At 38.1% G+C, this 13,113-nt stretch overlaps 1 protein-coding gene across 2 annotated transcripts in view; it reads left to right on the top strand.

Moving 5' to 3' along the window:
• CRYBG3 (crystallin beta-gamma domain containing 3) overlaps positions 1–13,113 on the top strand; it is a 124,088-nt gene that overhangs the window by 17,786 nt on the left and 93,189 nt on the right. Inside the window, exon 2 of one of the 2 annotated variants that reach the window (XM_005548357.5) lies at positions 3,411–3,477. The exons of the other annotated variant lie outside the window; for it this stretch is intronic. Coding sequence (XP_005548414.3) covers positions 3,411–3,477 — 67 coding nt within the window. The remainder of the gene's footprint in view (positions 1–3,410; positions 3,478–13,113) is intronic. 2 annotated transcript variants of the gene reach the window in all.

Raw genomic sequence — 13,113 nt, 5'->3', positions numbered from 1 at the left:
ACCCAGGTGGAGTACAGTGTCATCCTGAATAGCTGGGACTACAAACGCGCACCACCATGCCCAGCGTTTTTGTTTTGTTTTGTCAAGACAAGGTTGCCATGTTGCCCAGGCTGGTCTCGAACTCCTAATCTTAAGCCATCTGCCTGCCTCAGCCTCCCAAAGTATTGGGATTACAGGCCACACTACACCTGGCCTGGTTATAGGTTATTTTTTAAAAGTCATCTAACAAATACTATTTGAGTGCCTTCGTGGTGCCGGGTGGGATGCCAGGCTCTGGGATACAGACATGAATGATACATCTTCTGAATTAATAAGTTTATATTCTCATTGGGAAGATGGACAACTAGCTGTTAATGATAAAGAGTGGCAAATATGTGGGAGGTATTGCTGCATGCAGTGAGAGCACAAAAAATACAAGTAAAACCAGAACTAGGCTGTAAAGGATTTAGAGAACTAGGCTGGGAAGGATGTTGCAAGCAGCAGATTAAAGTGATTTGTAGGTGTGTAAACTTTGGTATATTCTAGTAATGTCAAGTGGTTATGGGTAACAGTTATATCAGGAGCTAGGGCATGAATAATGTTATCTATGCTAAGAATGTTTCATGTAGCAAAGTGTTGAAATTTTAATAAAAGCAATGATTTTTATCAGTCAACCAAAATTTTAAAATATGTCGTTTGCTTTAAAACTCAACACATTTTAAAATTTTGGTTTAGTAATAAGAATCATGCAACTTAAAGGATATAAGGGAGAATTTTAAGAAATATCAAGTAATTTTTCTTTTGGTGATTTTAACTTAAATTCTTTCATTGTTTGCTCAGTACTTACATGCTGATTTCCTGCTGTGTTTTTCTGGAATGTGTGTGTGTGTCTGTAGTCTGTACTTGGAAGTGATTACTGGTACTTGAAAAGACTGAGTTCTGCCATAATCTCATGAACTTAGCTGCATTTTCTGGAGAGCTTTTATATTAGAAAGGAAACCTTTACCGTTTTCATTTACAGTCTTAGGCAGGAGGTTTATAGAAAATCCTGTAAACACACCAAATGAAGCAGAATTTCAGGAATCCTGAAGCATGAACTAGGAGACTAAAATTAGATGTTGTATGTTTAGATAGCTTTTAGGTAGATCATTCAAAATAGATTGTAGTTAGATCACTTGTTGAGGTCAGCATTATTCTTAATTATACCCCAAATCTTTATAACATGATCTTTTTATATGTATTTGCCAGTTTGTTTTTGTTAATTTGAGCTGAAATAGACCAAAATCAATTCACATTTACTTCAAAAAAAAAAAAAAAAAAACCAAAAACTGAATCGTAAACAGCCTTTTGGCAAAAGATAAAGACTAGTAAAATAGAAAAAAGAGATAAGAACTTATTCACTTTTAAAGAAGCAATTATGAGACATTCTTATTTTATACATATGTACAGGTTGCAATTCTGTATTGTACAATATTTTCTATTGTTTTGTTCTTGATTTTATTCCTGAATTGCCCCACAGAATTTTTTATGTGTTTAACACACAGCTTATGTGTTTTTATATATATGTGTGTGTGTGTATATATATGTGTGTGTGTGTGTGTGTGTGTGTATATATATATACACACTTTTTCTATTGACATTTAGAAGGTTTAAGGATCTGTCTAGCTGTATCTGTTTGGTCCATGTGTTTGTGCATGTAGTCTTGGACTTAATGACATTTTATCCATTGTATTTTCCAGGTGTTCATGATTTATTTTTTGTTTCCATATTTTGACCATGACCATTTGTTTCTTGGATACTGTGCAAAATAACATAGACTTTTATGGATAGAAAATCTAAATGGCATAAATCGTGTCCTGTCTTTCCATCTGATCTGCTTTGGGACAGCCTTTATATACTTCCTCCTTTCCAGGCCTTCCACCACCAGTGACCACTATTCGACATCTGGCCCACTCTCAGTCATCCTCCTGCTTATGCTTGTCCCCTCCTTGAAGGCTTCCCACTGCATGTAGGACAAAGGTCAGATTTTGTAACAGGTCAGGCCTGGTCTTCATAGTCTGGGATCCACTAATTTTTGGTCTCAGTCTCATCCCTTGGAGGATTACCTCTGTCCTTCGCAAGCTCTGTGCTCCAGACTTATATTAAAAGCAAACAAATAAAACTTGGTTTTCAGAAAATGCCTGATTCTCTATTACCACCTGCTTTTGCACCTCCTCTGAGGGTACTTTACTGAGCAAGTAGAATTGGTTGTTCCTTGTTTCTTTTATGCTTCATAGAATTTTGTTCCTTTAGCAATTATAACTCTTATGAAACTGTATTAAGGTTTATGTATTAGTCTCTCCAACTAGACAGAGTTTTGCAAAGAACCTGACGTACTCATTTTTATATCCTTAAGGCTAAGCACAATCCTTGGCATATGGTAGAGAGTCAATAATCTTTAGAGTGAAGCTACTTAATTTGTCTAGTATTATGAAAGTATGAAAACAGGATAATGTTTAAAAAGAGATATAAATATTTAGATCTGGAAGCTGGGCGCAGTGACTCATGCCTGTAATCCGAGCACTTTGGGCCAAGGTTGGAGGATCACTTAAGGCCAGGAGTTCAAGACCAGCCTGGGCAACATAGTTGAGACCCCCATCTCTACAAAAAATGAAATAACTGGGCATGGTAGCATGCACCTGTAGTCTTAGCTACTTAGGAGGATGAGCCAGGAGGATTGCTTGAGCCCAGGAGGTCTCAGTGAGCTATGATTGCACCACTGCACTCCAGCCTGGGCAACAGAACAAGACTATCTCTAAAAAAGAAAAAAAAATCTTAAATGTGTCTTGGGAAACTAGTTTATAATGACATCCCAAAAGGCATCTGAGGAGGTATTCCAGACTAAAGACAGTTAGAAGTAACTATCTGGGAAATCAGATTTTAAGGTGCCATCTGGAACACGTTTGGGGCTAGATAAGCCTACATCTATTTTTGAGTATTCCCAGAATTCACTAGATAGACCTAAATGTTTATAGTGATTTGCTGAATAGAAATGCATTCTGTTCCAAATAACACCCAGCATAGGCATTAAAAAAAGATCTGGCTGTGGGGAACCTTCACGTAAATAATATCTTAGAGTGCTAGCACTTGCCAGTGTTATGAAAGTAATACACAGGTGCTCTTTTGTTCAGATATATTGTTACTGTGATGTTGACTATTTGTATAAGAAAATATGAGGCACAATGAGTTCTCACAAATATCTGAAGCCTAGATGAACATTTTTGAATGCATTTTTTGAGTTTAGAGATTCAAATCAATATATCCTTGGTATAACATGGTGTATCAGTCTTTGGGCATGGAAGATAAAGGACCTTTCAGTTTAGGTTTAAATACAGAAAACTTTTAGTTTAGTAGTTTTAATTTCAAAAGAAACTGTGGTTTTTATTTTTCAGTGTTGAAAATGAGCCCATGAGCACAAGTCAGAAAAAGGAAAATGTACTTTCATCAGAAGCAGTAAAGGTATAGTTTTAAATTAATATTACTTTATATCAAGTAAATATCTTAAATTACTGTTAATTCTTTTAGATTCTATCATCTTATTTTACATTTCAAAAAGAACACGGTGTAATTACTTTTTGTGGAAATCCAGCCCGGCTTTGTCGGACACTTGCATCGGGAGGTGGGATGGGGGTCTGGACGGGTGGGGAAAGGCTCTGAGAAGGGAGTATACAGACTGGTGTTCTTGGCTTTGCCACTAACCCAACTGTGTGATCTTCAGCTGAGGCATTTAACTTCTCTATGTCTTTGTTTGCTAATCTGTAAGTCAGATTACATGACCTCCATGGTCTTTTTCCTAGGAAGTTCTGGGATTTATGAGTTTTCTGAGATGTTGCAAAGTAATAGTGCTTTTGGAGGGTAGAAGTTAATAATCTGTTTCTACATATCATTGCTCTGTGTTAGGTGTGTTTCGGTTAGCTTGCATGTCATTCTTGGCTTCTCTAAGAGGACAAGCACAAAAAGTAGATACCTACACACCTACATAGGGAATTCTCCATGAGTAGTTGAAAATCCTTGAAAACCACTAAACCTTGTGATCTCTCTTTTTATTCATAAGTGATTTTCTAGAAATTTGATGTTTCCAATTTCTAGGTATGTGATCGTGTTTTGGTAGCTATCCCACAATCATGGCTTTTGGTCCCAGTTGCTTTCTTTTCACATGATTTGTGACAGTCAAGGAGAAAATTGGAATCTTCTGGGAATTTCAGAATAAATTAGCTTGGTCAGTAGAAAGACTAAAATGTCATCTCAAGTCTTCATGACTGATATGGGCACTTTGTAATATTTTTAAAAACTATATAATGCCCAGCGCATTACACATTATAAAGACAAAGTTGTTTTCTTTATGTCTACCTTCTCCATTATAATAAAAAAAATTTGTTGAAAGGAAAAAATGAAGTTCACCTTGCTTTCCTTTCTTTACTCCTTTGTGAGTCTGGCTACCAAATCCTTCTCCTGGCGGTTTTATCATGTATCTCACTTCTCTTCTGCAATCAGTTGCTAGCCAGCCTGCTGGTTTACCATTGTATGGGCTCTATAGCTGCTGCTGCTTTTTCAGTTTGTACATGCTTCGAGTTTCCCTACTCAAGACTTTTACTTCTAATGCAATAAACGAAACTTGCCCTTGTGTTGTTTCATAGGAAGGCTGTTACATCTGAGATCTCAAACTTCCAAGTTTCTTTGGTTATCAGCTTTTGTCATTCCGTCTCTTAATCCCTTGTTTCCTCTGTACTCACTCTTGACCTTTACCAAACCTTCCTGCTTTCCTTGCTCCCTTTTCTTCTCTTAGTCTCTGCTTCTTTCCCCGTTTAGCCTATACCTGATGGTTTATTTTAGCTATACTTTCACCTAAATAAATCTTTAGTGTTCAAACTTGAAGAAATTCAGGCTCTTATTTCCAGTAGTGCTGTTTTCCACCTACAGAGGCTCTGAAAGTTACGTCTTTGTGGATTCAGTAAATATATTTGGCAAATAGAATAGCTGGGCCTCTATGCTAACAATCTTTTCTGTCCATTCTTAACATCTTGTTTTGAGTGCCGAGGATAATTTTATTTTGGCATCTAAGCCCCTAAGTAAATACCATGCAGTCATGAGACTGTTTCTCTTGTGATTTGAAGCCCATAAGCTTACTTATATATGGAAACTGCAGTTATCCCATAATAGAAAGGATATCGTGGCACTTTTTCTGGGGTATCCTGTGCATTTTGGCTCATGTAACTTTTAAAAAAACCTTCTGGAAGCTACTGGTAGGATTTCTTCAACCTAGCCACACAGACCCAGTTGTTCAGGGGCTGCTGCTACCAGGCATCATAACAAATATGTATTTTGGTAACATAACTTAAATTTTATAATGCTTTCTGTGATAAGAGAAAAAATGTGCAGTATTTCCCACTTGATCAGAACCATAACAGATTTATGTAAACATAACCTTATATAGTCTTCTTTTTGTGTTTGACCTTGAGATACCCAGTGATGATGTTGAAGATTGTTGGTTGCAAGACAAGTTTGAGCTACAAAAATTAATTGTATTTTTAAACAATTTTAGATTATGTTTTATATTAACTTGGGACATCATTAAATTTTTGATTGTTAAAATACCACTTACATGCTACACAAATTTTGCTATTTTGCTAACATCAGTGGCTACTTCTAACATTTACCTCTATTCTACTGGAATACGTATTTTATGTTAATAAGGTTTTTAATCTAGCTGGAGATGCTTCCAGAAATTTAGTCCACATTCTATCATTGTCTTGTAGCCTTAAACTCTTTCTTCATTCACATCTACTTTGTGTTATGCCCTGCTCTCTTCTACCTATATCAGATGAATATTTATCCCTTTCTCCCTTGTAAGGCTAAATTCCCTTAAGCCCCCACCTTGACTATACCATGTGCAGTGGTATTGGTGTCCTTACTTTACTGCCTTTCCTTGGGCCTTGCCTTGACTACTGCTATCCATCCATCTTCACTGGCTTCTGATTTGCATCAGGTCTCTGTTTCTCTTTAAATATATAAAATTAAAAACAATGTTTTTGTTTTATTTTTGTGAGTCTGGTTTCCTTTCCTTTCGGTCTGTTATTTTACTTTACTCCTGCCTTTTACCTCAAAATTCCTTATGAAAGTCTGTCTTAAGCATTGTTCAGTTCTTAATGCTTTCTGCTCTGATTCCTGTTTCTCTTTTAGTTCCTTCTGACATGGGAAGCCTGGTACTGTGTCTGGCACATGTGTCATGGATGCTCAGTACGTAGTCGCTGATTGAATGAAAGCTATTCCATGAAACCAGTTACATTCATGTTCACCAGTGACCTTTCGCTGACCACATTCAGTAACCTTTCCCTGGTTCTCATTCTATTTAACCAATTGAAACACTTTTTTTCCAAGTCTTTCTCTCCTTTTTAGAAATGTTCTTTGGTTTATTTTTGCTTCTGTGATATTGTCCTTTCTTGGTCCCATCCCTACCTCTGGCTACTTCCTTCAGTTTCAGTCACTGATTTCTTTTGGCTTAATACTTTTTCATGAAGATGTTTCTCAAAATCTGCAGTTCTCCTCAGTGTCAGACCTCTGAAGTAATACCTTCCAGTCTTTTGGTGTCATCTTTTGGCTCCTGTGTCTTTATCTGACATCCATCTAGAGTTCCAGACTTTATCGATGATCCAGACATTTCCCTGTGGATGTCCCTTTGATCTCAAATTCCGTTTCTCCAAAAGCCTTAATATCTTCAGGGTTTTTTTAGTTTTTCTGTTTTTATTTTTTCTTGGGAGCATTAGTGGTGGGAAGTAGGGAGGATTATCTTACTGTTTGGGTGAAGGAAGAGCCCTTGGGCTCAACTTTTCTATGTGAAGATTTTCAAGCAAACTCTTAGTTTTAATCCCATGTCTGACACTGCCTTAAGTGGTACCTAGTGTCTTGAAATTTCAGATTGCCTATGTGATGGATTGTTTTGTTCCCCTTAGGTTCAGAGTCCCTTCTTGCAGTCACTTAGGTAGAAGCTTTCTCTGCTCATTTACTATGCATCTGTCTGCTTTTGCCTTCCTAACCTTTTCTGAAATCTCTTGCCTGCTATGTCTGGCCGTTTTTGCATTGCTATAAAGAAATACCTGAGGCTGGGTAATTTATAAAGAAAAGAGGTTTCATTGGCTCACAGTTCTGCAGGCTTTACAGAAAGCATGGCACCAACATCTGCTCAGCTTCTGGTGGAAATCATAGCAGAAGGCAAAGAAGGAGCAGACATGTCCCATAGCAAGAGCAGGAGTGAGAGAGAGGGGAAAGCTGCCACACACTTCTAAACAACCAGATCTCACCAGAACTCACTCGCTGTTGCAAGGACAGCACAAAGCCATCCGTGAGGGTTCTGCGCCCATGACCCAGACACCTCCCGCCAGGCCCCTCCTCCAACACTGGGGATTATATGTCAGTGTGAGGGGCAAACATCCAAGCTGTATCACCAGTTATATCTGTTCTTGTCTTGTCTTTGTACTTATAACTAAAAACAACAACAAAATAACACACCCTTGCTGGCTGGGCGCGGTGGCTCACGCCTGTAATCCCAGCACTTTGGGAGGCCGAGGCGGGCGGATCACAAGGTCAGGAGATCGAGACCATCCTGGCTAACATGATGAAACCCTGTCTCTACTAAAAATACAAAAAATTAGATGGGCGTGGTAGCAGGCGCCTGTAGTCCCAGATACTTGGGAGGCTGAGGCAGGAGAATGGCGTGAACCCGGGAGGTGGAGCTTGCAGTGAGCCGAGATCGCGTCATTGCCCTCCAGCCTGGGCGACAGAGCCAGACTATATCTCAAAAAAAAAAAAAAAAAAAAAAAAGTCTGTCATGTATATTCTATGCAGAATGACAAATCCAAGGAGCTGAATATTTCCATTTCTTAAATTTCATTTGAGTAAATCCTACTTGTATAAGTGTATTTTGCAAAAAAAAAAAAAACAAAAAACAAAAAACAAAAAAAAACCACCCTTTCGCTGTCATTTTAGAGTATTTAGTTCAAAAGAAAAAAATCAATGTGTATATTCTATGCACAGTGTTAAACGGAATTTATATCCCTTTGTATATAGTTGAAAAAAGCAAATCTCAAATTAAGTCACTTGACACAACTCCCACTGGTAATGAACAGAGGCAAGAGAATTTAGAGAGAATGATTCTTCCCATTCGTGTACTGAATTTATAAGCTATATTCATAAACTTCATTTATCAAAGAAATCCTATTAAAACATAAAAAGAACTATGGCAGTAAGTCTTCTTCCAGAAATGAACCATGAGCTAAATAAGATTATTATATCTGGACCACAGGTTGTAGATTCTCCAACCCAGTCCTCAATACATTGATGATTATTATGCATATTCTCCATAGCTTGGCATCTGCCTTATATAAAATCTACCACTGGTCCCAATTTAGGAGTGGTGCTCATGACTAATCAGACAACTTTGGTGAAGGATTTACCATCTTTTAAGAGGAAGTATTTGGTGTATGCCTGTGATATTCCTGTAAATAAAATGAAATTAATAAGTATCAACTTAATGCACATCAGTATCAGATGTTTATGACACATAACACTTATTTCTAATAAGTAAATCACTTACTACAAAGAACCATATTTTTTGTTGCCACTGTTTAATAATTGACATGTGGAAATGGAAGAATTGTAGCTCAAGAATATTTCACTGAGGAAGAATGATCACTAATTGTTCTTTACATTAATGCCTGTATTTAGAATACAGAATTATGTAGTAAGATTAATATTTTAAATATATGCATCTGTTCATATTTTGATTTGATGTAGCTCCTCTTTCCTTATTAGATTTTCAACTCTTTCTCAGTGAGAGTAAAATGGTAGTCAAATTTAAATGTGTTAACTGTTGTCTTGGTTAGAGGGAAATTAATTATTGAACCGATTTTTAAAATATTTATGGCTTTAGTGTATGCTTGCTATCTTTGTTTGTTGTTGTTGTTGTTGTTTTGAGACGGAGTCTCGCTCTGTCGCCCAGGCTGGAGTGAGTGCAGTGGTGCGATCTCGGCTCACTGAAATCTTTACCTCCCGAGTTCAAACGATTCTCTTGCCTCACCCTCCCGAATAGCTGGGACTACAGGCATGTGCCACCATGCTCGGCTAATTTTTTGTATTTTTAGTAGAGACGGGGTTTCACCGTGTTAGCCAGGATGGTCTGGATCTCCTGACCTTGTGATCTACCCGCCTCAGCCTCCCAAAGTGCTGGGATTGCAAGCATGAGCCACTGCACCCAGCCTGTTTGTTTTCTAACAGACAGGTCTTGCTATATCCAGCTGGCCTCAAACTCCTGGGCTCAAGCAATTCGCTCACCTCAGTCTCCTGAGTAGCTGGGACTACAGATAGGCATACACCGTTGCTCCCAGTGCTTGCTGTCTTTTTTTCTCAGGAATGAAAATAGTTGTAGCAATATCATGTCAGTTTAACGTACAGATTTTTATACGTCTCTTTTTCAAACATAAAAGTGCCCCCACCCCAACAATAATTGTACTTGCAACCCCGCATATAAATAGATTACAGCAAAGTTTTCCCTGTTGATGTTGGGAATGATTTGCCCGGAGCTTCCCAGTCAGCCACTGTTCTCTGCCCCTGCCATTCCTGGCACCTCCTTGGAACAGTTTTGAAATTACATGTGTAATGATGGAAAGAACACAGTCTTTGTAACCAGATATGCCTGGACTTCAATCCTAGATCTTCCAGGTGGTCGCTTGGTACCTTTGGGAATGTATTTAACCTCTCTGAATTCTGGTTTATTGACCTGTAGTGGGGTGGGTCCTTATTTCACAGAGGTGTTTTAGAATTAACTGAGATAACATGTTAAGTATTGTACAATGCCTGACACAGAGAAGGTACTTGGTAAAATGATTGCCTTCTTGCCATATAGTCTGACTAAAACTTAGAGATACTGTGAATCGTTGCTTGAAAATGGTGGTGATTTATTCTGGGTGAATAGTATAGAAGGCAGATATTTGAAATATTGATTCTGCATGATGTCTGAGAAGAAGGTATGTACAAGAAGGCATACCATATTTAACTTTAGCTGGAAGTCAAAATCTTGCCTCTTGATTGCTTCTGAAAAAAAAAATGTGTGCTATTGGAGTGCCCGAAATGGAAAATGCGCTGTGTGTTACAGCGCTATCCAGATGACCAAATGGACTGCCAGGGCTTAAGCCTATCATTGTGGCTGATGGTAGTCTGGGGACTTGACATCTTGTAGTTATTGAATTGATTGTGTTGTAAGGTATCTGGTTTGATTTGCAGTCACTTCAACTATGGTGTACCTGGAATAGTCCTACATTGTGGTATAAGGGAGTATCTTATCAAAATGAAAACTGAATATGAAGGATCATGTATGTACTCTAGATTTTTATGAGAAAATTTGCCTTTACAGTTGTCAGATACTGATTCTGGAACACAAGAGTAAGCCCCAGAAAGCTCTCAGAGAATCAAAAGCATTTATTATTCTGGCCCAGTGCTTTTGCTGAAATACTTATATCGTAAAAGGAGGGAATGGCTTTCCTCCCATTCCTTTTCTTGTTCTTTTCTCTTCTCTCTTTATATACCTGCCCTGGTTGATTTGATTTCTGCCTGCGTCTTGGCCAATGACTAGCTCATATATGTTCCTTTAGCCCAGCATATATCCTGAGCTTCAGGGTGATAAAGCCTGCTATTTCATGGACCTCTCCTCTCAGCTAAAGTTTGACATACTCAAAGTTGAATTCATTTTATTTTAGCTTTCTGCTGTTTCTAGAAGTACCACCACACTACCCAATCTTGACACCTGACAATGAATCTAGTATTTTATCCCCCTTCCCATTGAACTAAGGCCCATCAACAGCCCTTGCTTCATAGCCATACCCATGATACTGTATAACTCATACTTTTCTTATTTAGATCAGCAATTTCACCCATATTTTTTCTCTGATACATGTGAGAGGTAACTGTTTTGGGTCACCTGTGGGTAAGGGTACTTATTTTAATAGTACGTGTAACTACATCTCTTTATCAAAAATTATGTGTATTTGAAAACAGTGAAAGTAACACTCCAGATATAACTTTGATTCTATACCAGAACATTTTTAGAAGGTAAAATTTTAGCTTTTAAAATAATCTTAGTAATAAGTTATTAATTACATCTTAGAACTGATCATAACACTGATGTGTGATGATATAAGACTTGCATATAGCTTATTGTTTTAAACTATAACCAGCTGCATTCAGGCAAAGTAGTTGCCCACCTACCTTACTTGTTGTCATTTTCTAGTGAAAAGAATAATTCTGTGATAACGATCTAATGTTATCTTTGAAGCAAAATTATTTTAACAATAGGAGTATAAACAATTCATCTTTACAACTTAACATTAGTTGTAAAATCCATTTATTGAAAAATATTGACATGAATATGTATCAGTACTCACTAAGGAGTTAATCAGACAACCCACCACAACGAAACTGTTTATAAAGGTACTGATTTTGATTTAAGATTTTAACATCAGCCTGTAATCCCAGCACATTGGGAGGCTGAGGTGGGTAGATCACTTGAGATCAGGAAATGGAGACCAGCCTGACCAACATGGTGAAATCCTGTCTCTATTAAAAATACAAAAATTAGATGGGCGTGGTGGCCGTGTGCCTGTAATCCCATTTACTTGGGAGGCTGAGGTAGAAGAATGGCTTGAATCTGGGAGGTGTAGGTTTTGTGAGCTCAGATTGTACCACTGCACTCCAGCCTGGGCGACAGAGCAAGACTCTGTCTCACAAAAAAAAAAAAAAGGGCTTTATTCCCAAAATTGGGAATTTCAAGTATTGGTGGTGGAATTTCAACTTTTGGCAAAATTTCCAAGTAATATGTGGCAGCCAGATGTCTTAGTAGAACATTAACTAGAAATATTTTATAAGGAGCGGGTTTTAGTTTATGAATGCCAAATTTTAGTTACCGTTAATAACTTCAGTAATAGTCCTACTCATGATGAAAGTATGTAAGATTATTGTTTACCTACACCCTGTGGTGTCAAGGAAGACATAGGATGTTTGGGATATACACTGGAAGAACATAAATGTAATTTCCATCCTGAAAAACTTGGATTGTAGAAGAAATTTTCCAGGCAAAGAGAGCAAGGGATAAGTCCCAGCAGTGGGAATAGCATTGTGCAAAGATATACAGTAGTGTGAGAGAGAGAGAAAGGTAGGGAGGGAGAGAGGAAGGAGGAGATAGTGAATAGTAATGCTTATGAAGACAGTAGGCATTGCAAGCATTGTGAGTGGTCAGAGATGAAACTGGAGAAAGCCATGGGGGCTAGATCCACCAAGACCTTGAAGGCAATGCCAGGGAGCTTGGATTTTATCCTGATGACAATGCTCAGCCATTGGACGGCTTTAAGAATGATCATATTTGGCTTCTAGAAGATTGCTGTGGTTTTTGTCTGGAGAACAGAGTGGAAAATAACAGATACGGTATCAACAAATCCAGTTAGGCCACTGATAACACTGTTCTAGGGGTGAGGTTATGGTGATGGTGTCCTGACGTTTTCTCTGACTTTAACAAGTGGGAATTTTAAACTTTATAGAAGGAAGAAAGGAGACATAGCATAGCCAAGTTCAGTTTGGAATGTTTTGAGTTTGAGGTCCAGTGAAGCATCCAGGTATGGAGATAGATGTCTGGTTGATAGTTTAGGAATCTGAGCTAGGGATGCAAATCTGAGGATCATCGTCTGAATATTTGAGTCTGTGGGCAAGAGATTTCATAAGAGCATGAAGGAAAAGCTGATACAGGCTGGAAATTGGAGGAGCATGATATATGAGGAATGGCTACAAGAAGTGAATGTGAAAGAGATGAAGAGAGTATTCAGAGAGTAAGAAGGGAAACCTCAGAGTGATGCTGTGGAATCTAAAGGAAGAATGGTTTTCAGGAAGAGATTCCGTCTCACATTCTGCAGACACATCATTTAAGATCAGGACAGAAGAACAGTCCATTGGATTGATTAGTCATTAGAATGGTGCCTCTGAAAGGTCATGGTTAGGATTACTGGGGAGGCAGCCCAATTGTTGGGACTTAGGAAGTGATTGGGAGCAAAGGGAAAG

The sequence above is a fragment of the Macaca fascicularis genome, chromosome 2 (assembly GCF_037993035.2).
Source record: "Macaca fascicularis isolate 582-1 chromosome 2, T2T-MFA8v1.1".
In the NCBI taxonomy this organism is placed as follows: domain Eukaryota; kingdom Metazoa; phylum Chordata; class Mammalia; order Primates; family Cercopithecidae; genus Macaca; species Macaca fascicularis.
This window is presented reverse-complemented; position numbering and strand designations above follow the sequence as displayed.